Genomic DNA, 21045 nt, shown 5'->3' with positions numbered 1-21045 from the left:
CTGGGCTGTCATCACTGTACGCCAGTGCTGCTGTTGCAAGGTGCATCCCTTGAGATCCCATCTGTCACGTCGCAGGGATTTCAAGGAACACAGCTATTCTTCACACGCAGCCTGTTGCTCTGAGCATGAGGGCTGGCAGGTCCTGAGGAATCAGTCTCCTGCAGCTAACCCTGGATGAAGAGCTGGAAAGTGCAGCTTTCCTTGGTTAAAGCAAAGCGACCTCGGAGATACAGAAATATTGCTTGCTTGCTGTAGAATAACTTCACGTTGCACTTTGTTGTCTTTCTTTGTGGCTTTTTTTTTTCAAATGAGCAAATCAAAGGAACTCTCAGGCAGTAGCAAAAGAGCATGAGTAATCACCCTCAAAGATAAGACAATCCAGCTCTTGTTTTCAGCTCGTGCAACAAAACACAGTTTGGGAAAAATCACTGCTGTCTCAGATCAAAATAAGTAATAGCTGTTAGTAGGTAGGTTTTTCTTTTGGGAAACTAACTCCCATTGTTTTTTTTTACACCACACAATAAGAAACTGAGGTAGAGAAATGGTGGCTTTGTTAATGAGGTGTTAAATAAAAGCGAAGTGGCAGGTCGTGGTGTGATTACCTGCAATGCTTGCCTGGCTACGGTGGTTCACAAAGCTCTATTTGCCTTAAAAATGGGATATCTGGGAGCTGCAGGGAAGCTCTGCTTCCCCCCCCCCACACCCAGAAAGCCTTCCAGCAATGTGTTAATGAACCAACTCAACACATACATAACTGGGAGCTAAAGCTCGTTAGTCTTTTTAAAGTCTTGGAGCAATAAAATCAACAACCCTTAAAATATATATATATATATATATATATAATTTGCTTTGATTATTACGGCCACTTTTTATTTTTTGCATTCATGGAAATATAACAGAGTTCAGTTTTGCTTCTGCTACTGTTCAGTTTTGCTTGTTGACTCTGGTGTTTCATCCCAGTGCCGGAAATGCTTTGTAGGAGGATTTGAAAATCAAACAGAAATAGTTGTATTCATTGCAACTGAACACATACTGCATTTTCTATAGCCTTATTTTCATCAAAGCCATATGTGGGGTTGAAATGCACTGGAGAATGGTCCCTTTAACTCTTGGCTTCTGCCTAGATTCTTTCAGGCTTTAGATTGTTATCTTGTCATTACTGTCACAATATCAGCACTGGGTGAGAAGGGAAGACGTCAGAAAGGGAAACTAAAATAGCACTTGTTATTAGCATCACTCAAATATAAAAGAATGCCAGATTTCTAGAAATGATTAAGATCTCATCTGTCTGTCTCTGGGTTCGAGTGTCAGGCTTGTTTGCCTGAGAGGTAGCTGGTCCCGGTATTGTCGATCTGAGTTTTAATGAAAATCATGAAATATGCAGTAGAGGATGGTTACAGAAGTGTCACGTATAGAAGAGTTCTCCCTTGCTGCCCGGGTGACCTCTGAGAGCTTGTCACCAGCAGCCCTCCGTAGTGCAGGTGTTATTAGTTGCAGATATAAAATGGGCTGAAATTTCAGTCTTGCTGCCCTGCATCTATCACTGTACGAGCAGTGTGCAGAAGGGGATTCCTCCCTGTCCCTGCATCGCCTTTTCTTTGTGGTCAAAATGAGTTGGGGAAAAAAAAATATCTCCCCAAAACACTAATCCACATGCCAGACTGAATCATTTAGGTATTGCAGTCAACTAGATGGGAAGAGAGGCAGAACACCCTTGGAATTAATGCTGTGATATGCACAGTCTAAAAACCTTCTCTGAAGCCCTGTTCAGGCAGAAGGAAGATGCCTACGAATGTCAGGAAGGATTTTAACTGGAGCCTGCAGACATGTGGGGAAGCACGAGACACCCCAACAGTCAGTGCACGTTTTAAAACAACATTACCTTGCAGGCTGCACCTTGCAAGAGTTGTTTTTGTTTGCCATTCAAAGCCGCAAGAGGCTGGTAATATTTGCTTAATTTCATTTCATCAGGAAAACGAGGAGGAAGGAAAAGAAAGAAGGGGGATGCCCAAGTTGTGTAATGCCTCTGTGGGCAGAAGAGTGCAACCGTGTGAGAAAAAGGCAAGCACGTGGCAAAACCAACTCATTATCGCCTGTGCTGAGGCGCCTGCCACCGGGTGAGCTTTCTTCTCTTCTGTGATTAATGGGATGACATTTCCTGAGTTCCTGCTTCGGTGTTGTCCTCTCCAGAGGCCGTTTCTCTGAGCACCAGAAGCAGAATGAGAGGAGAAATTTACCAGTTCAAGAGGCGTGATGGCCTCTTGCTTTGCAAACTCTTTGTATTCCCGGGTAGGAGTGCAGCTCTTCTTGATGGGATGGGAGAGAGGAGAATGTCCAGGAGGGTTTGTCAGCACGAGGCTCACAGTGCTGTCTGTGTCTCTGAATGGAACATGCTTCCGAACATCTCCTAGAGGGCACACAATAAGTGCTGGGTTAGGGCTGGTGCCATGGCAGAGCACACACTCAGCGTGTGCTTCAGTCACACAGAGAGATGTCAGCTGAAGCCCCAGCCTCTCCCTGGCCCCCTCCTTATGAGAAGCTGCTGGGGGGGGGAGAGAGGTTAACATTGGGCAGTACCTCCTGAGGACCTGCCTTCTGGTTACAGGGTGGATGTCCCACCTCATCAACCCCAGCCACCTCTTCTGGTCTCCCTCATGCCCACAGCTGGAGAAGTGATCCCTGGCACTAGGACTAACCTCCTCCAAGTTTGTGAACTCTGAGCTGCTTTCATCCACAGACTCATCGTAGATGGAGAGCTCTGTCTGATTCGGCCTCTGGACAGGAAAGAATCAAATTCAGAAATTAACAGAGTTCAGGGACAAACACAATGAAAGAAATGAGTAGCCCACGCTTAAAACCATCACACATGCACAAAGGGAAATGCCCAAGCAGAAAGGGCACAGGTGGAATTCTGCTGCAGCTGTTTATCATCTCTGATTGAGCTAGCACTTACACATCACTGCAATGATAAGGCATACGTAAACTTACTCTTATGAGATAACTGAGTAACACTGCCCTGGTTCTAGCTCTGGTTATTATGCAATAAAGCAACCCATGTTTGGGGAAATAACCTGTCTGACCCTCTGTCAGCATGTGCCACATTCCTGCTTTGACCTTTTCTCTTCCCACCAACAGAAGCATTCATGGATGTTCAAGGGCAGGTGCATTTGCTTTGCCTCCTTCTGCAATGGCCATATTCTGCCCTTGAGTGCAGTTGTGTGCTCCAGCCAACAGCAAACAGAGAGCACAGACCTGGCACAGCTCCTTTGGCCTCTACCGGCTGCGACAACATTCATCTCCCAGCTCAGGCTTTGCAGAAAAACATTTACATTTCCGACCTCCCGATTAATGCAATTCAATCAGCGAGTGCTTGGCTTGTACATGGAATTTGGATATGAAATATTTTGTTGGATTTAGACCTTTACCACTTAAGATAAACAAGAACGTTTATTATGTGCATGAGTGAGATTTCGCTCTTCCTTTGTGCTGGCACCATGCACGGACACAGTGCAGTACTGTGAGCTGGAGAGAAAGCAAATGGGGAGCAAATGTACCTCTTCTAAGATGGGCGGGTGGACGACTTCTTTGATATTTGCTAGTGCAAACAAAACAGCATCGTGGATCGTCAGGAAGATGTGCTTTCGGTCCAGACCTCCTTCTTCAAAAACTCCACCTGTGTTAATGTCGTTGTACACCTGGGCTGGGGAAAAGAAAACTGCCTGAACCAGGGCAAGAGCAAAGAAGGATGTGTCTGAAAGCAGACACGGCTGATGGTGGTTCTCTAAGCAAGTCCAGAATGAATAGTTTGCTTAATTACTCTACTGCCAGTCTATTTTTCTACGTGCTAAATGCAGAGATTTTCCAATAATATCACGTCCCAAAAGAAGGAACCTATTAGACACAGAACAGTGTTTCTCCTTCGTTTCTTCCGTTCTTTCATCAGTTCTACTCTTTCGTCTCTTCTGATTCGGTTCTACAAAGGGATGACAGCTAGCACAGTTTGCATAAAGAAAACAAAGAAGTCCAAAAATGGAGGAAATGCAAATTGGAAGTGTGCTCTTCGTGGATTCTTACCATGCACGTTTGCCAAGAACACTTTAATCCCAATCTTCTGATAGCTGGAACACAGCTAGAAGGGATGAGAGGAGAGAGATAGGATTAATAATGCTGCTGTACCAGCTTTGTGTTTATGCATGAAGTCTTTTATCCAAGACTTTACACGTGTCCTGGGAATGCTGAAGGAGAAACTCACACAAACCTCCTACTGAGGAGGGTAAACATCTTTATCTAAACTGCACAAGGGAGTGGAAGGTACCTGGGTGGTAAGGAGCTTGGCTGCGTTCGTAGCAGACTCACCTTGCCCAATGCTTTTGTGCCCATGAGGTCAACAAAGCACACCCCACTCATGTCCAGGATGATGGTGTGGAAGCTGACATAGGGCGGTGCCGTGGCCATGGGGTCACTGTCTGCAGTTGGCATGACCCTGAAGGTGCTTCCCTGCAGGGTGGTGGTGCTGCCCAGCTCACTGGAGGTGTGCACTTGCCCGGTGCTGTTGGCAGGAGGGCAGAACGTGACGTAAGAGATGCTGGCGCCGTTTGCAGTCGTCTGGTTGTTATTGGTGTCTGTTGGAGAGGTGCTTTCAAAGTCTTTTTGGAGCTCTTGCAAAGACAAGGTCTGTGGGAAAGCAGAGGTAAGCAATCATGCACTGTTGCTCTTTCTGAGCTGAGAAACACTTTCCTTTTTGCAATGAATTATGTTCAGGACCTTTTCAGGGACCGAGATGGGATGGTTGGGCAATGTGCTTCACAAGGGGAGGATTTGAACTGAAATGCTGACATAGGTACATCCTTAGAGCAAGTCCTCTTTCTAGCAAATTGTTCACTGTCGTTCCAATCTCGCTCTCAATACCGTTTTCCTGCTCCCAGCTGTCCTGCACATAAAGGTTTTGACTATTGGGAGGAATGGAGCTGTGGGTGGGAAGGAAAGGCTGCAGGTGGTGGTAAACGTGACTGGGAAGACAGTGCAGAAAATCCTACCCTGAGAGGAGCTCCCCTATGGAGATGTGGGGAGCTTTGTTCAGCAACGCAGGCACCCAAACCGAGTTACCTTGTTCTGCCTCAGTAAGAATTTTGGCGGCTTCGTTGGCGGTTGCGCTGTCCCCTTCTCCTGCCATTTCACATATTTCTTCCTGGCTAAGTACACTTTACCAGGATCCACTCCGGTCTGCAGAAAAGGGAGAGAGTTTCTCAGGAAAAGCCTCAAAGCCCCAGAGTCAGAGATCTCCCTGTGCTTTCCCAGCCTGTGGCATGTGGCATGGGAGGGCAGCAGCAGCCGTGAGAGTGGTGGACAGCACCATGTCCTGTAATGCAGGGTGGGCACGTGCAGGGAGGGACACGTGCAGCAGAGTGACTGCTGTGGCAGAGCCTGAAGGAGGAGCCTTGCCAAGATTCAAATATAACCTCTAAAGTGAGATCTAAAAACAGATCAGAGAGAAAAGGGCAGAAGAGCTGATAGATCTCTTGATCTTCAAGAAGAGTGTCATTCATGATGACCCTAGGATTAATTATCTCAGCCTGGCAAGATAGGAGAGAGCAAGAGCTATTGGGGATTGGCTGGAAACAGGAATTTCTCAGGGCATTGCTCACCTTGGCTATAATCTTCTCGCGGAATATCTCTGAGTTGGCAAAATACAGTGGCGAGCAGTAGGTCACAATTTTAATCCCGTTGAGTTCGTGTACCTGCAACAGAGAGGAGAGCTCAGACCAGGTCTGGTGGGGCTCCGTGGGGTGCAGGGTGGTCAGGGCTTTGGGCAGCAGGTAATTGGGAAAGCCACGGCGAAGAGCAGCCCTGAACAGGCAGCAAACAGCCTCAGTGGGACAGAAACTTGGGCTTCCTGGTCACAATGGGCACCAGAGGCAAAGAACAGCTTCTTCTCTGAGGATATTTTAACTTCTGCTTACCTTGTTGTAGGCCTTAGGGTTCTTGTAGATGTCCATGGATGTTACTTGGCCGAGTGCAGAACCATTCCGGCTGGGAGAAAAATCCAAGCAGAGTTAGAGCAGATCTTCACAGAAGAAGAAAACTGCTTCTCTTCGTTCCCATCACCAGCATTTGAAACATTGCTTTAGGAAAATGCTCACATTTCAGCCCTGCAGAGCCTGCTTGGATGCTGGCAGAACACAGCCGGCCCACGGGACTGCATTGCTCACCAGGGGAAGACCCAGCACAAGGCTGCAGAGCAGCTGGGCAGCACTTCAACTGGATCCCATGTCTGGCTGCAAGCCTGCTCCTGGCAGGGCTCCCCACCCCAGGGGCAGACTGGCTTTACCTGAGCTCCCAGTCTGGGAGGTGTTAATGAAGGGCTTTGTGGATTAAAAATAGCGTGTCTCTGCACATCCATGGGGCTCTATCTTTCTATGAGCAACGCTTTCTGCTGGGAACTATGCAGGTAGATTTTCTGGCTGAGGTAAATACCTTCTGACATCCCCCTGCCTTGGGATGTGCACATCACTAACCGTGCTCAGGAGTGGGAATGCAGGCAGTAAATTAGCGCCTGCCATTCCTGTTTGCACATTCCAGGGGCCGGGGAGGACACCTGCACTCCCCCAGGCTCAGGCTGCACGTTCCTTCGAAACACGGGCCAGAGGTTGCTTATGAAAATAACCTATTGCTTATTATTCTGCCTCTGGGAGACGTTTCCTTCTCCTTTAGGTTTTTTGGAGCTGTGGTGGTACTTACAACTGGGTATGGAAAACCACAACCAACACGGAGAATCCCACACCCACCGCGACTCCGTAGGGCAGGCTCAGGAAGAAGGCAGCCAGGAAGCTCACCAGCCAGACCAGCTGCAGAAAGAGAAAGGCATGGCACGGTCCTTCTGCTGTGCCCCAGGCTGGAGCACAGCGAGGGCTGGAAAATGGCTCGTGCTGATGTTTGGGACCCAAAGAACTGCACAGCTGAGGATCAAAAGAGTGCTGCAGCTATTCTAATTACACTGCTTATTGCATGCGTACGTGTGAAGCATTGCTGCTGGGAAGCTTGCCAGAAGCCCCAGTTTTTTCAGCTGTAAAGCAACCAGTGTAATTCTTCATAGCTACATCACCCCCACCCCTCCTCCCTCCCATCACTCATTCAGCTCAAAAAGTCCCAAGAAAAGGCTCCTGCAGATCAGACCATCTGCTGCAGGGTCGCACTCCCACCCCCAGGAAAAGCTCCTGCTGTCAGTCAGAGCGTTTAGGAGGATTGAGCATCTATCTGCCTGAGTGCCTGCTGTAACTGACCTGAGCACCGAGCGGATCTGGTGTCAAAGTGTGACAGGGCATAGCAAAACCTGCTCCACCTCTCAGCTCAGAGCCCCATCATTGTCATTTTTATACATTACCACGCGAGCTTCTCCGTCCACATGAAATTAGTCCTATATAAACATGCCTTGAGAGAATTATTATCAGGGGATTATAAGCTCATCCTCAAGACTATGAGGAGCTGACTTTGATCTCGGTCAAATCAGGGTAATTTTGATCATTTTGGCGTCTTAATGTCAGATTAAGAATGATGCCTATACGTGTGAATTCTCTTCCTCTGGACTGGGCACAGCTCTGTGCCTGTGGAGCAATCCCCACTGTTGGCAATGGAACACAACTGGACCTGAGCTAATGGACACCAGTGGAGTGACAACACCCTGAAGAGGTATTCCCCAGTTTGGGACAGGAAGGACACTGAATCTAGTTCAAATTCCAGGGGGATTAAGGTCAGCAGAACGAAGTTCACCCCAATGGCATTTGCTTTGTCCTCTCTCCTGGCACTGAAGACAGGATGCTGGGAGCCCTGTGCTAGGACAATGGGCTTGTGCCTCCAGCTCACGTCACAGAGCTCAGCTGGGACTGCTCACCCATCTCCTCTGAACAGCATTTTGGGAAAGCTGCTGATGACTCAGGTCAGCCCCTTTGGACTCCCCATGCCTGCGGTAAGGCAGCGTGCCGGGGCCTGACAGGATATTGGCTCGGTGTCCACACACACCACTCAGCCCTGGGAGCCCTGTTCAAACACTGTCTTTTTATGTCAGACATTTCCAAATTCCGTTCTCACTCCCCCCTCACGCCCCCCCCTCAGGTTTATACATCAACCAGTGCCTGGAGTCCTTATCGCTGCGAAGGGCTCTCCTCACCCTGGAGGGCTATTGTGTGAGTTTTTAAGTCATGACTCCTAGATATTGAGCAGGGCCGGTTTGGCTAGTTCTGGGCAAACAGGCTCCTGCCGATGATTGGCATTTAAACAGAGCAGGTAATAGTTCAGCCTCCACGATGTGTGGCCAGGCCACGGCTCCGGACCACTCAGAAGTGGATGGAGCACAGCAGCAGAGCAAAGCCCACCTTCCCCGGGAGGGATGCAGGGGTCCCCCCCATCCCCAGGCACTCACGCAGTCCAGCTTGCTCTTCTTCCACAGGTAGAAGGGGTCAGCCAACTGCTTGAGGGAGTTCTTCAGGTTGACAGCGATGAGGGCTCCCAGGACAGACTAGGGAGGAGAGGGCACGGTGTCACCAGGTGCGTGGTGCTGAGGATGTGCTGCATTTTGCAGCAGATGCTTTCCCAGCCCGCCAGCACGGTGGGGATGATGAAGATCACAAAGATCACAGTTTGGAGGATAATGGTTTAAAAGATCACTGTTTCCTGCAGACAGGACCTCAGTCCTTAGCAAACTGTGCTGTGCAGTGGTTTGCATCAAAGAAGGCTCGGTGAGTTCTCTGAAGCAAGGCTGAGAGCATTCTGGGATGATGCTGCTGCACTTTTTGCACCTTTGGATATGTTACCTTTGGAAGAGGTTCAAGATAGATCCCCAGAGAAAGCATGGTCACCATAACCACCAGAGCCACAAAGAAGCTTGCCACCTGCACAAGGGAGAAAAACCATTTCATCAAACTTCTGACCCCCTCCTGATTCTTGCTCTCTTGCTGCTTCAGCCAACACTGGATCTGGGCAGTGCAGGACTGTGTGAGCAGCCAACTGCCTCTGAGAAGCAGGCTAGAACATCCCAGTTCTCACAGACAGCCCCAAGCTTCCCCCACATGGGAGCTCTGCTCTGCTCAGTCTGAGCAGCCAGACTGGGAGCACACATTGACAGCCCTATGTGTGAGACAGGTCCAGGGAATCGTCCGGGGAAAAATGGGGCTGGGGGGGTCCATTTTCTATTTAACAGCAATGTGAAGTGCTCCTACACGGAGCTTTTTCAGTCCTGCAGCAGTGATGTCACGCTGGCAGCATGAACCTCTGCAGGGGTTTGCGTTGCAGATGGGGGAGTGCTGACCTGTGATTTCCCTCCTGCCCCATCCACAGCGAGAGTGACGGAGAGAGCGCAGCAGATGACGTGGATTTTGAAGAAGGATCCAAAGAAGTTACTGCAGCCCAGGGCCAGCATCTCCTGTGGAGAAGGAGAGCACAGCCATCAGAGTGAGCAGTTCCACTCCTGCCCTATAGAGGTGTTTGAGAAGAGGAGCACAGCCCCCAGCTCCCCAGCCCAACCCAGGGAGAGGACATAACCCTCTGCGTCCCCTTTCCTTTCAAGAAGAGCTGAGATGATCCCCAGCCACTATGGGAAGCGTGGAAGCACCATGCCATGCAAACACGTTGTCAACTGTTGACATACTAAGGGCAGGGCTTCATGTGGTATGCGTGGCTCTATTGAAAGCTACCACTGTGCCAGCGATGACAGGAGAGGATTATTTGATGTCCTGTCTCTCACAGTATCTAGGTGACACACCAGGAATCCAGGCCCTTGTCTGCTCGGTAAGAATCACACGTGCTTCACTGTGCTTCAACAACCTGCACAAACACCATCTGAGCCAGAAGCTGGGGCTGGAACCTCAGCTCTGGAGGGAAAGCAAAGCAGTGAGCTGAAGCTAAGTCTTCTCCCCCCTTTGGCAGTGCCTCTCCCACCTGTAGGAAATGGATCTGCCACGTCCTTTCAGCCCCTGCCTGGCAAGCTGCCACGCGTGTGGGAGAAGCACGTACATTTTGAGCAGCCACGTGCACTTGCAAGCTTCCCATTCATGCAGCAAGGTCTTCCTTTCACGCCTGAGAGCCAGGGGAACATTCCTGCATCTCTCCAGAGCAAGCGTTACCTGGTTGGGGTCCACATCGTAGCCATGCTTGGCTGCCAGCGTCCTCCCCATGGCCAGGTTGATCACGTAGCTCACGATGGCGAGTGAGAAGGCCGTGCCAATCATGTCCTTCCACTTGTTCACCAGGGGCAGGGTGGGCTCTGGGAACCTGTATTCGGAACAGAGGAGAGAGGCGGTTGGGACACCAGCGTTGGAGGCAGGGATGTGTGATTGGGAAAGGTGTCTAAATGTGTCTGAGTTGTGCGTGGGGTCAGGAGATGGTGGCACATTATGTTTGTAGAGGATTGTTGTAGAGCAGGGAGGGGTTTTCCAGGCTGCAGAATGAGGAGGAGGAAGGGAAATTATTTGGATGGTGAGTCAGATGTGCACACGTGCTTACCCCATGCTGATCTTCCCAACCACTGGCATGTTGTACTTTTCAGGCATGTTAAAGCTGCCAGAGATCGCAGTCGCAACTATTACCTGTAAGTGCAGAGAGTGAAAGAGCTGTGAGCAGAAAGAACATGAGCTCTCTCAGAAGCATTAAGCTGTACTCCTGGGGCTGATGGTAGAAAATTAGCACTAAATTCAGACTGGAACGTCCCAGGCAGGAGATTTGTTTCTCATGTTTGGCATCACCAGGATGCAGGTGCAGTCCAAGAGGGGTGAGCTGGGTTCCAACAATATCCTCCATGAGGATGGCCCAATTTTTGACCCCAGTGTACTGTACTGAGCACAGACACGCTGTACTCCCCCAAAGACCCTCTCTGAGCAGAACTGGATGTGCCCAGGGCTGAGATGGGAGGGGAAGGTCTGTCTCTTGGAGGTCTGAGGGACAGCTCACACGTCACTTACGATGATGATCTCCATGGGAATGGGCATCCGGATCTTTTTCATGTACTTCAGGTTGAGCTCCTTGACAACGATCAGGAGCACAGCACTGATCAAGGCGTACACCAGGGAGGCCACGTTGGTTTTGGGCAGACCTTTGCAAATATCAATGAATGTCTGAAAGGGAGAGAAGAGGAGAAGGCGTCGTGGGAACCAGAGACTCCAGACACAATGGACAGCACAGTGGAGAATATTCATTATAGTAATCGCCTGCAAACACCTTGAGATGTGATGGGGCAGCAGTGCGGGTGTGCAGCCAGCTGCGTTCCCCCTCCCTCCAGCCTCTCCCCTTCTCCCACTCCCAGTTTCCCCAGCACAATGACTGCGGTGCCTGTGGTGTGGTGGGGAGGAGGTACAGGGAAGGCCCCTCTCCAAGCACCCACTTACATAGACGATAGCTAAGGGCCCGGTGTAAGATGGGACTGTCAAGCCGAAGACGTACTTGAGCACGGAGATGAGGATCTGCAGCCCTGCTGCTGTCATGAAGCCCCTGATGAAAGACTCTGACAGGTAGATAGCAACAAAGCCAAACTGCACGAATCCCAGGCACAGCTAGGGTAGGACAGACAAGGAATTATTAGAAATGGGCCAGCCCCAGTGAGGCCACTTCCAGCACCGGCACCCAGCCCTCGCCTCTGCTCCAGGGTGGGTGAATCCCTGGGGGTCAGCTTTGGACGGGGCACACGGGGGTGGTGCAGAGTCCTTACTTGTATGATGGCAGTCAGGCAGGCTAACGTGGCAGAGATCTCCAGTCTGGCTGCTTCCATGGCTGTGGTATTCACGCTGGTCTCATTGGTAGTGTGGTTAAAGTACTGGAAGTCTGACTCTGGAGCCAGCTCGTGGCAGACGTTGCCAACAATAATGCTGATGACTGCAAAAGTACCTTTGGCACAACACAGTGATGTCAGTAGTTTGCTCTGGAGAGCGTCCTGCCCTGGAAAGCACTCGGACTGGTTAGGCTGTCCTGAACGAGTCATGCAGCCCATCAGAGGATCAGGGACAGCGTAAGCCATGCCTGCCCAAACATTGCTACTCCAGGACACACCGACTATTCCCATCCAGTCAGTACTTAGCTGTCCTGCACAGAGAATTGCTCTGCACACTCACCTGGGACCATCTGGTGGATACCACCAAGGAAGAGGTACGTTATCAAGGGGAAGAAGGAGGAGTAGAGCCCGTTGACAGGAGGCAGGTTGGCCAGCAGTGCAAAAGCCATCCCTGGAAAACACAAAGGGAAGGTGCAGGTCAGCCTGGTCGAGCAGAGCTGAGCACCCCAGCATGAGTGATGCTCTCCAGGCAGAGCTGGAAAGGGAGGGTTTCCATAGGAACATAGAGGGACAAACATATGGGAGGGTGAGCTCGGGTTTGCGTGTGCCAGCAGTGAAGTAGCTACACCCCACAGACTGTATGCTATCCCCTCCCAGTGACCGGGAAAGCTGTTGCTGCTCACCTTGAGGCACTTGGATTGTCCCTGCACTGACCCCACCGAGAACATCGGGCAAAATGTACTCCTTGATTTTATACTTGGGAAGCCACACAAGTATTGGGAACAGGCTGAAGAGAATGAGCTTGAATCTGGAAGCTGAACATCTGGAGGAGACAAAAAAAATATATATGCAAAGAAGTAAAGAAGGAAGGAAGCAGTCAGGGACACGAGCAAGGAAGGAAACAAGGAAGGACTTTCCAAGGAATGTCTCAGCCTTTCCCCGATGCCAAATCATGTGCACAATGTTTTGGGTGTGCAAGGCTCTTGCAAGGCTCTTGCAGTTAACTGCTGGCTGTGCCGTGGAGGATTACTGTGGGGCCAGTCCCTGGAAGTCCCCAGTGCTGCACAGCTCTGAAGGATCTGGCTGCCCATTGTCTTGAGTCTTTGTTTCTAGTACAAAAGGGGTCGGTGAGCTCTGAGCTGAAACACAGCTCAGAGATTGATGGAGCAGCTCTGTAGAGCCAGAGATGAACTTCTGCAAGAGCTCGGTCAAAAAAAACCTCAAATATGTCAGAAAGAGCACTGTTCCTGAGCTGACACGTGCAGCTTTTCACACCTCTGCCTGCCAACGTGTGCTCTCCTTCCCTGCACCACTGCCTTCACCCTTCCAGGGAGTAGAGCTACATTTCCAGGACAGCAACCAGCAGGATAACTCATCTTTTTTAATGGAAGCCAGTACAGGAGCTGACAAAAGGAAATCCCAGCTGGGAAGCTGAAGGAAAAAGACAACTCGCTCGTACCTCTATCACCATTTATGCTTTTTTCATTGTTAATAAAACTTGGAAAACCCCAAAAGCACTTGGAGCAAAGCGTTCTGCTTCTGTGCCTCACAGTGTAACAGCTGGGGCAGTGAGAGCAGCATCCTGTTCCACCTGCATCTGCACCATTTGCATTTATCCCATGCCTTTCATCCATCAAAGACCGTGGAGGTTTCCCAGGATTAAAATGCGAGCTATGTCCCCAGGCCCAAATTATAACCCAGTTCCAGACTCCGGGGTAGTTTTGCCCCAGGAGTAGCATTAGGATTCTGTGTTACCTGAAAAGGTTTTTCAACTTTTCCCCAACGGGATAACTTCTGCTTTTCTTCTCAAACTCTTCATCGAAGAGGCTGACCGAGTACGCAGGGCGTTCGATGGCATAGCGGGGTCTGGCGTGGCTCATCTCTGGATCATTTAAATCTTTCCCAGAATAAAATAAATAAATAAATAGAAGAACAAGAAAAGCCAAGAATGTGACTGGAGCTGGCCCCACCTGCGGTATAACAGACCGGACACCTCCAGAGTCTGGGAGCTCTCCCTGAACATCTCCACCCTAAATAGTTTCCCTGCAGGGGCAGGCGCTGGGAGTGGCTTCTCCGGCACCGGTGCTGCTGCTCCCCATGAGCCTTCCCCAGCTACTTGGAGGGGATGCTAATGAGCATGAAGGGGACGGAGCCCACCCTGGGTTGTCTGGCAGTTATTCACAGCCCCTTTTGCCTCGGGCAGGTCGCTTGAGCTGTCTTGTGCCTCAGTTTCCCCACCTGCTGTCAGGGTGGGCACTGCTGCACCGCATGCAGCAGCTCTGACACGGCAGATGCCGGTGCTGCTGTTCCCATGCAAGGTATCCCTGTTTTGTTACCCTCTGCACTCGTATCTACCTCCCATCTGCTGTGAGAGGCTGTGAACTTGTCCTGGATCTATTCTAGGAAGCGATTCACGGAAAGATAACTGTTGCTAATTCGTTTCAGTGATGATGATGTCAAAGCATCCTGATGGACTGGTCCTGAGCAGTATCTAGGTCTTAGCAAAGAAGCTGATGAACTTCAGAGGGCCCTCATTTTACCCTGACTGGGATGAGGGGAGAAGCATTACAAGCTGGGGAATCTGAGGGTGGAGAGAGGAAGTGGTCAGGCATGGATTGGGGTACTGGTCACGATCTGTGGCACAGCAGTGATGTAAGTGGGTCATTGCCCAACACAGGAGCAGAAGAGGGGGTGGAAAAAGCAGGTGATTCAGGCAGGAGAGTGGGTCAAGAAACAACATCCAGGTTGCTAAGGCTGTGTGGGGTGATCTAAATCCTACCCCCCTTCCTCTTTCCTCACTGTTTTCAGGTACCAGTGAAGCCAGCACACATCCAGGATGAGCAAACATTCTCCCTCCCAGGGCTGGAGGGTGTGAGCAGCATGGAGCAGGAAGGAACGTGTGATGCACACGGATGAAACTTTGGGGGAATTTAGGTCAGCAGAATCATGATGCTAATGGGTTAAGAGAGAGGTCATCAACCCCACCGCTGCCTTAGGAATCACAGTGGCACTGAGCTCACCTTGCTGTAAAACAGCACCAGCATTGCTGCAGTTGGGAATCGGGGCTCTGCTCCACACTGCCACAGCTCAGGAGACCCCCACGAGCCCCCAGCCCGACTCTGAGCACCTGGTGAGGATTCCCCAGTGGGCAGTGCCCATCTTCCTGCACCCACAGGCACTGCAGCCAGTGCCCTCTGCAGGCATGCATCCGCTGCCAGCTCTGCATCCCTTCCTACTGGGAATGCCCTTCCCAATGAGACTGTGATTTCTGCCTTTTGGAACAAGCAACATCCAAGGATTTTCTCCAACCCCTACAGCAAAAAACCCTCTGCTCTTCCCATGTCAATCTGCAGAAGTCCTGCCCCAGCTTCACAGCCTTGATCTGGGTCCCAGCCCCACTGCTCTGCTCTCAGTTTCCTGTTCTCCCTCATGAATATTTTCTACCCCAAATCCAGACCATACAACAGTCTTCTAAGGGTGACAACCCAACAGTTTTGGTCTCCCAGCTTTATTTCTTGGCTCCGTTGCTGCCCAGCAGCCTGCCTGCCAATCAGACAGACTGAATCAGCCGATTATACCACAGCTCTTTAATGAATTTCTCCTGCTGAGCAAATGTGCTGGCAATCAGGAAAAATAATAAACAAGGCAAGAATAAAGGGGAAAATATCCCCATGATTAAATTCCATCTTAAACAAACAGGCTGATGATGTCAGCGTCTCGGACAGAGTCAAGTTCTTGACTTGGCTTATCACCGGCCTTGCCCTAGATCAAACAGCAGGTTAAACCTTTGAGATTTTGGAATTAAAGAGAACCAGCTGTGTGACTGCACCCCGAGCAAAGGCAGAACCAGCTGTCCTGGTGCTCATGGGTAAGACCACAGGGACAGCAGAGCAATGCGGTGCATGTGGGGAGGAAAGCAGAGCAGCAGCACATTGCTGCCTCAAATGGACCCGGCTCTGGTCCAATATGGGCATGGAAATAAAGGATGGGGATGGGGAAGAGCTCTGAGAGCAGAGCTCCCCCGGTTCAGTGCCCATTACAAGCTGAGGTTTCAAAAAATCAATTTCCCTGCATATTAGCTGGGGTGGGGGGTGCTGAGAAACATGGCATGGATGAGCCCACTGAGCCCAGCATCTTGGAGAGGTGGTGAAACACTGGGGATGGAGCTGTGGTGTGATATGTGATGTGAGCAACAAATGAAGGCAGGACCACGTCACTCTGAGACCATGATGTGTGTGACGGGTGTTGTGCCAGGTCACAGCTGAGTCCCACCTGGACACACCTGGCTGCTCCCTGCCCTGCTGATCTCAAACCACCTCGTGTTTGCCAAGCACAGACTTTTCCTCCCAGTGTTCATCTCGCAAGTGCACTTGCTGAGCTCTTATCTTCTGTCCCCGTGCTGGTGATAGCTTTGTTTGGGAAAAGTCACATTGAGGTTTTCTGGTGATCGTTGATAGGACCCATTGGCGTAACGCTGCTTTCCTGTGTTGGCACAGCCCAGCAAAGGGACTCCAGGCTGGGCAGTGGGAATCAGAACTTGGTGGGAGAACAATGTGAGCTGGAGCTGCGTTGTGCACAACATAAGGGCCCAAACTCATCCCAGTATGGCACTCGGGGAATGCCCATCTATAATTTAGGGAGGAAAAATCAGTGCTCTGGAAATAATGTTTTCTCCTTTTTCTACCCCCTTTCCATCCTCCCTCTCCTTGCACAAGCACGAGCACACACAGATCTTCTGCTGACTGCTAGTAGAGGTCAGAGGTCTGGCCTCTTCCAAATCCTGGCTGGATCTTTGTTAGAAACATCTCTCTTTCAGCTCCATTGCCCAAGAATGGGCTGTAAAAAGCTGCTCTCCCCTACCCCAGGAGGCAAGGTCTGGCCCCAGACCACAAGCACAGGTGCAAGGGTTTGGTTGCGACACCAGGACAAGGTCTTGACTCCAGCTGCTCTGAACCACTGCTTCCAGCTCCTGCTTGCAGCTCTGACTGCAGCTGCCATGGGAGCCCTGGGGCAACGCAGCGAAGGGCCTCACATCTCTGAGGGACAAGCTGTCACCTCTCCCCTGCATCCCTTGGTTGTTCACTTTCTGAGCTTGGGCACGGGGAAGGAGAGGGTGGCTGCGGTGCTGGATGCTGCCATGCTGGGGGCTGCAGTGTTGGATGCTGTGATGCTGCAGTATTACACTGCTGTGGTGTTGGATGCTGTGATGCTGGATGCTCCCCCAGGCCGAGCTCTGCCTCAGCCTCACACCACACACCTGCATCCACCTCACACCTTCTCCCTTTCACACCTCCGATGTCCAGCTGCGCTTGCCAAGCACACAGTTAGGAGGAAATAGAGGAGAAGGAGGAGGTTTCTGTCATCAGTCAGCTCAGATATTTCAGAAGGATGTGATATAATTCTCCCTGCTGTCGATACCAGTCAGCCCTGCAGGTCTACTCCCATGTCCTTCATGCTCTCCAGGCTCCTGGTATCAGGACCAAGTTTGGCTGATGGCCCTCACCAGGAGCTCGTCACCAGGGCAGTGCCTCCACTGTGGCCGTTTGGCCAGGCACACCTTTTTACAATTAAATTCCCCTTGACCCAACTTGCATTGAGCTTTGTGTTGCCCTAGGGCTTATCTGCAGGATGAAAGCACCTTGAGGAGGTAAGGTCAGATCTATAGTCCTACGTTTTTGGTGTAAGTTTATTGGTAATAAATGCCTTTCTTAATGATGGAGATAACTTGGGGAAGGGGAGCAGGCAGAAGTGGGGAACCAGAGGCTCCATCATCAGCCAGCTGCACACAGCAGCATGCACTCAGTGTGGGTTTGTAACCTTCTATTAATCACTCCCTTTTGGAAACAGAAGAGGCTGATGCTGGGAGGGTATGTCATACAGTGATGAAAAATATCTCACCCCAATGAGGGCTTTTAGCTGTGGAAAAAAAATGCAAAGCACAGTTCAGTGAAGACGTAGCTGCTTCAATCTGTTCTCCCTGCAGAATTCAGGTTCCTTTGTGAAGGACAATGCAACAAATGCTGGGGAGAGAAGAGGAGGAGGGAAGCAGGAGCTGGTCTTGATTGACTGTTAGGGCCAGGGTGGATCTGCTGATGGCCTCAGCAGCATCATCCCTCCGAGCTGCCATCCTATCCCTGCACCATGGAGCAGCCAGGCGTGGAACCAATGCTTTCCTTCTGCTTAGATTCAACATTTGGAGCGTTGAGTGGGTGATTTCCACCAGGCAGATGGCTCTCCCCTTGTTTGGAGCAACCCAGCCCAGTGAGGGCAGCAGCACTGTGCTCTGCTCCCATGCAGAACTCTGGAAATAGGCTCTGGGCGGCTGCCAATGTTTGATGTACCACTTCACATGAGTTTCTAACCAAACTAGCTCTGCGCTTGGTAACCAGAATAATAAGATCTGCAGGCATCTGCCAGCTATGGAAAGTGAAGCCAAAGTGTTTGGCACAAAGGGAGCTTGAAGTAAAGCGCTGGTATTCGGCAGCCTGACTCCTGCTCCCTTTAACACCGCTGTGAATGCTGTGGGCACAGAGATCTGCTCTGTGTTGGCAGCAGGGTAAACAAGCCCAGATTTGGCCAGCTCTTTCCACGACGTGTTTGATCAGCCCGCGTGCTCTCAGCTCCTGCCCTGCCCTCTGCAGCTCCTGCAGTGGCACCCAGCGCTGTGCCCAGGGGGCTGAGCTGTGCTGGGAGCATTTGGAGCCCACCCCAGCTGGGAGAGACATGGCAGCAAAGAGCTTTGGAGCAAAGGAAAGGCACAGAGTGATGGCTCTGGGGGCACAGAGCATCTCCTGCCTGCAGCCGCTCCACCTCGACCTGAAGCAGGGACCTCTTCTGTCCTTCCTCACACTGTGAGGAGGCAAAAGAGGAGGACAGGATGGAGACTGACTTTTGGGATTCATCACCAGCTCGGGCTCCATGAGAGCACTCCAGGAGCTGCCAGCTGCCCTGCTCTGTGCTGGTGGCAGTGCCCGGAGGTGTCACCTTGCTTCGGGCAGCACTGGTTGCCAGCTCCTTGGCAGGCAGAGTGCAGTGTCTGACCTTAATGGCATCTGCTTCTGTTCCTAGGAAGCGGCGTGCCCTTCCTCCTTACCCCCTGGCTGCTCCTTCTGCATACAGAACCCTTGGGATGGGGAGGAGGGAAGGTTTGAAAGTGGAATTAGAAGCAGAAGCGAAGGCTTGGCCTCCTCATCTCATGAATCTCTGCATGCCTCTGACACAGACCTCGCCCTCTGCCTTTGAAGAACAGGTGGGCAACGCAAATCCCAAAGGAATTAAAAAAGTCTGCGGGCTGCAGCATTCCTGCACTGGGTGCCTGCTGAGAGCACAAACACCTGCGGGTCACCCGGTCCATCCTCCCCCAGAGGTAGAGGGTGGGAGAGCATTTCTCTGCTGGAAAGCTCAGCTCTGGGGCAGAAGCACTGCGTGGCAGGTGTCACTTGGAGGACCTGACTTCAAAGGAGGGAAGGACAGGTCCCAGCTGAAGTTTTCAGCTTGCTTGCAGGGAAGAAAGCATCCTGCCTTCAGGAGCAGCAGCATACAGCAAAGGGAGGAATTCTTCTCTAGTGTGTGTCTGGGGGATGCTGCCCAAACTGACCTTTGCAGCCCATGCAATGACACCAGGAGGAGCTGGAGCCCCTGCACCCCGGCTCAGCCTGGCAGCACTCCTCACTCCCAGCTCTAAAAGTTCCTCCTGTTCTGCCTGTGTGCCCACAGCCACGCACTCATGCAGCTGCTCTCCTGGGCAGCAAAGACCCCTCACCTGGACTGCATTCCTGTGCACAGCGAATGCTCCTCTCCCATGGCATGGGTTGTGCATAGATCTCCACGTGCAAAGTCTAATCTGTGCTGTGACATCCTTGGGGCAGGGACCAGTTACACATCCATGCACGGGAACTTCTGTTAATGAGGGTCACAAAACTGAGGGTCTCTCATCAGTACTGCTGCTCCTACACCAGATAAATCCCCCCCGTGGGTCTAAGCAGGAGGCAGCCAGGATAAGATGGCAGGATTTGTACTAGCAATAACTAATTCACCCATTCTGCTCTTTCAGCCTCTCTTCCTAAATCGAGCTCTCAGACTGCAGGTGTTGCTGCCTCCCCAGCAACTCCTCTGCTGCAAATCCCCTTTGCAAAAGGAGGGAAGGAAAAAAGAATAATAAATCAAAAAATCAAAAATCCCACTTCTCCAAATCCTGAAACTCACACCCAGCGGCCGTGCAACCGGAGGGCAAATCCCCCACGCCCACCCAGACAAAGAGCAGATTGTTGGCGCGGGGTTACCTGTGCCTCGCCGGGCGAAGGGAGGGCTGGTCCTGCACGGAGCCGAGGAGGTGGCACAGAGAGCGACGGAGCAGAGCTACTGTGCACAGCTCTGCGCTCAAATAAGCTCGTGAGTCATTTATAAATCACCTCAGTCAAGGGGACCGAGGGCTGTGCTCGGCGCCTGATTGGCTTCTCCGAGGTAATTGCAAGTAAGTACACCCAGGCTGAGCCCAGGAGATAGCTGCGGAGATAAGGAGAGATCTGAAGAGGGACAAGGGCTTTTTTGGATGTCCCCCCTCACCCCACCCCTTCCCGCTCGGTCCTGGGCTGTTTGATCCCCTCTGCAGGTCCTGCTGCTTGGGGCTCCCCATGACAATAGCCCATAGACAGTGGCCCCCTCCCTCGCCCCGGCCACACGTGGTGAGCAGAGGAGGCTTTGTTGGCCCGGGCGCTGGGTAGCATCTCCTGGCCTTTGTGCTCCAAGAGGGACAATGGGATGCTTTGTGCCAGGGCCTGGACCCCGGGCTTTGAAGGCAGGATTGGCAGGGGAGGGCGGCTTCTATCTCATTTCCAGGTTCAAAGAGATGAGAGGAGCGGAATCGGATGGGAAGTGATGGGTGAGGGCAAAGGGCTCATCCCCAGCCCGCACTGCACAGAGCTATCATGTCCCCTCTGCTCTTGGGATGTGGCAGCGATGAGGTGGACATCACCCACAGAACTACCACGACACACCTGGGTGTGGGAGGAACTCATCTCTGCTCCCGTTGTCCCCAAGATGTGCATCACCAGCGGGGAAAGAATCACTGCCCTCACTGCTCCAGCCGTGAGGCTGAAGCACAGATGGGAAACCCACAGGGAAAAGGGGAAGAGAGGAAGAGGAGGATGCAGGAAGGACGAGGGCAGTGATGTGGCCATCAGAGCAGAAAGCTCTGGTACATGTACACTTCAGCATCAGCATTCACTGCCTCAAAACCTCACGCTATGGGAATCAACCGGCGTGTCCGCAGCGTGCCAAAGCAACACCCTGAG

General features: G+C 51.5%; 1 protein-coding gene across 1 annotated transcript; it reads right to left on the bottom strand.

Annotated features, from left to right (window-relative positions):
• Positions 1-1634: 1634 nt before the first annotated feature.
• SLC26A9 (solute carrier family 26 member 9) lies at positions 1635-20109 on the bottom strand. Its single transcript, XM_065740425.1, has 21 exons — positions 20035-20109; positions 13508-13649; positions 12436-12575; positions 12093-12203; positions 11693-11868; positions 11373-11537; positions 10950-11102; positions 10495-10577; positions 10116-10263; positions 9302-9415; positions 8808-8885; positions 8417-8512; positions 6739-6845; positions 5961-6030; positions 5646-5738; positions 5107-5223; positions 4357-4674; positions 4075-4129; positions 3555-3700; positions 2697-2774; positions 1635-2407 (listed from the first exon to the last, which is right to left on the bottom strand). Exons 2-21 carry the CDS (start codon positions 13630-13632, stop codon positions 2360-2362), a joined length of 2421 nt encoding a protein of 806 aa, XP_065596497.1. The 5' UTR covers positions 13633-13649; positions 20035-20109; the 3' UTR covers positions 1635-2359.
• Positions 20110-21045: the final 936 nt, after the last annotated feature.

Source organism: Cyrtonyx montezumae, unplaced genomic scaffold (assembly GCF_038088225.1).
Source record: "Cyrtonyx montezumae isolate F1298 unplaced genomic scaffold, pur_monq_1.0 scaffold_26, whole genome shotgun sequence".
Taxonomy (NCBI): domain Eukaryota; kingdom Metazoa; phylum Chordata; class Aves; order Galliformes; family Odontophoridae; genus Cyrtonyx; species Cyrtonyx montezumae.
The sequence above is the reverse complement of the archived record's forward strand: the minus strand, read 5'-3'. Positions and strand labels throughout refer to the sequence as shown.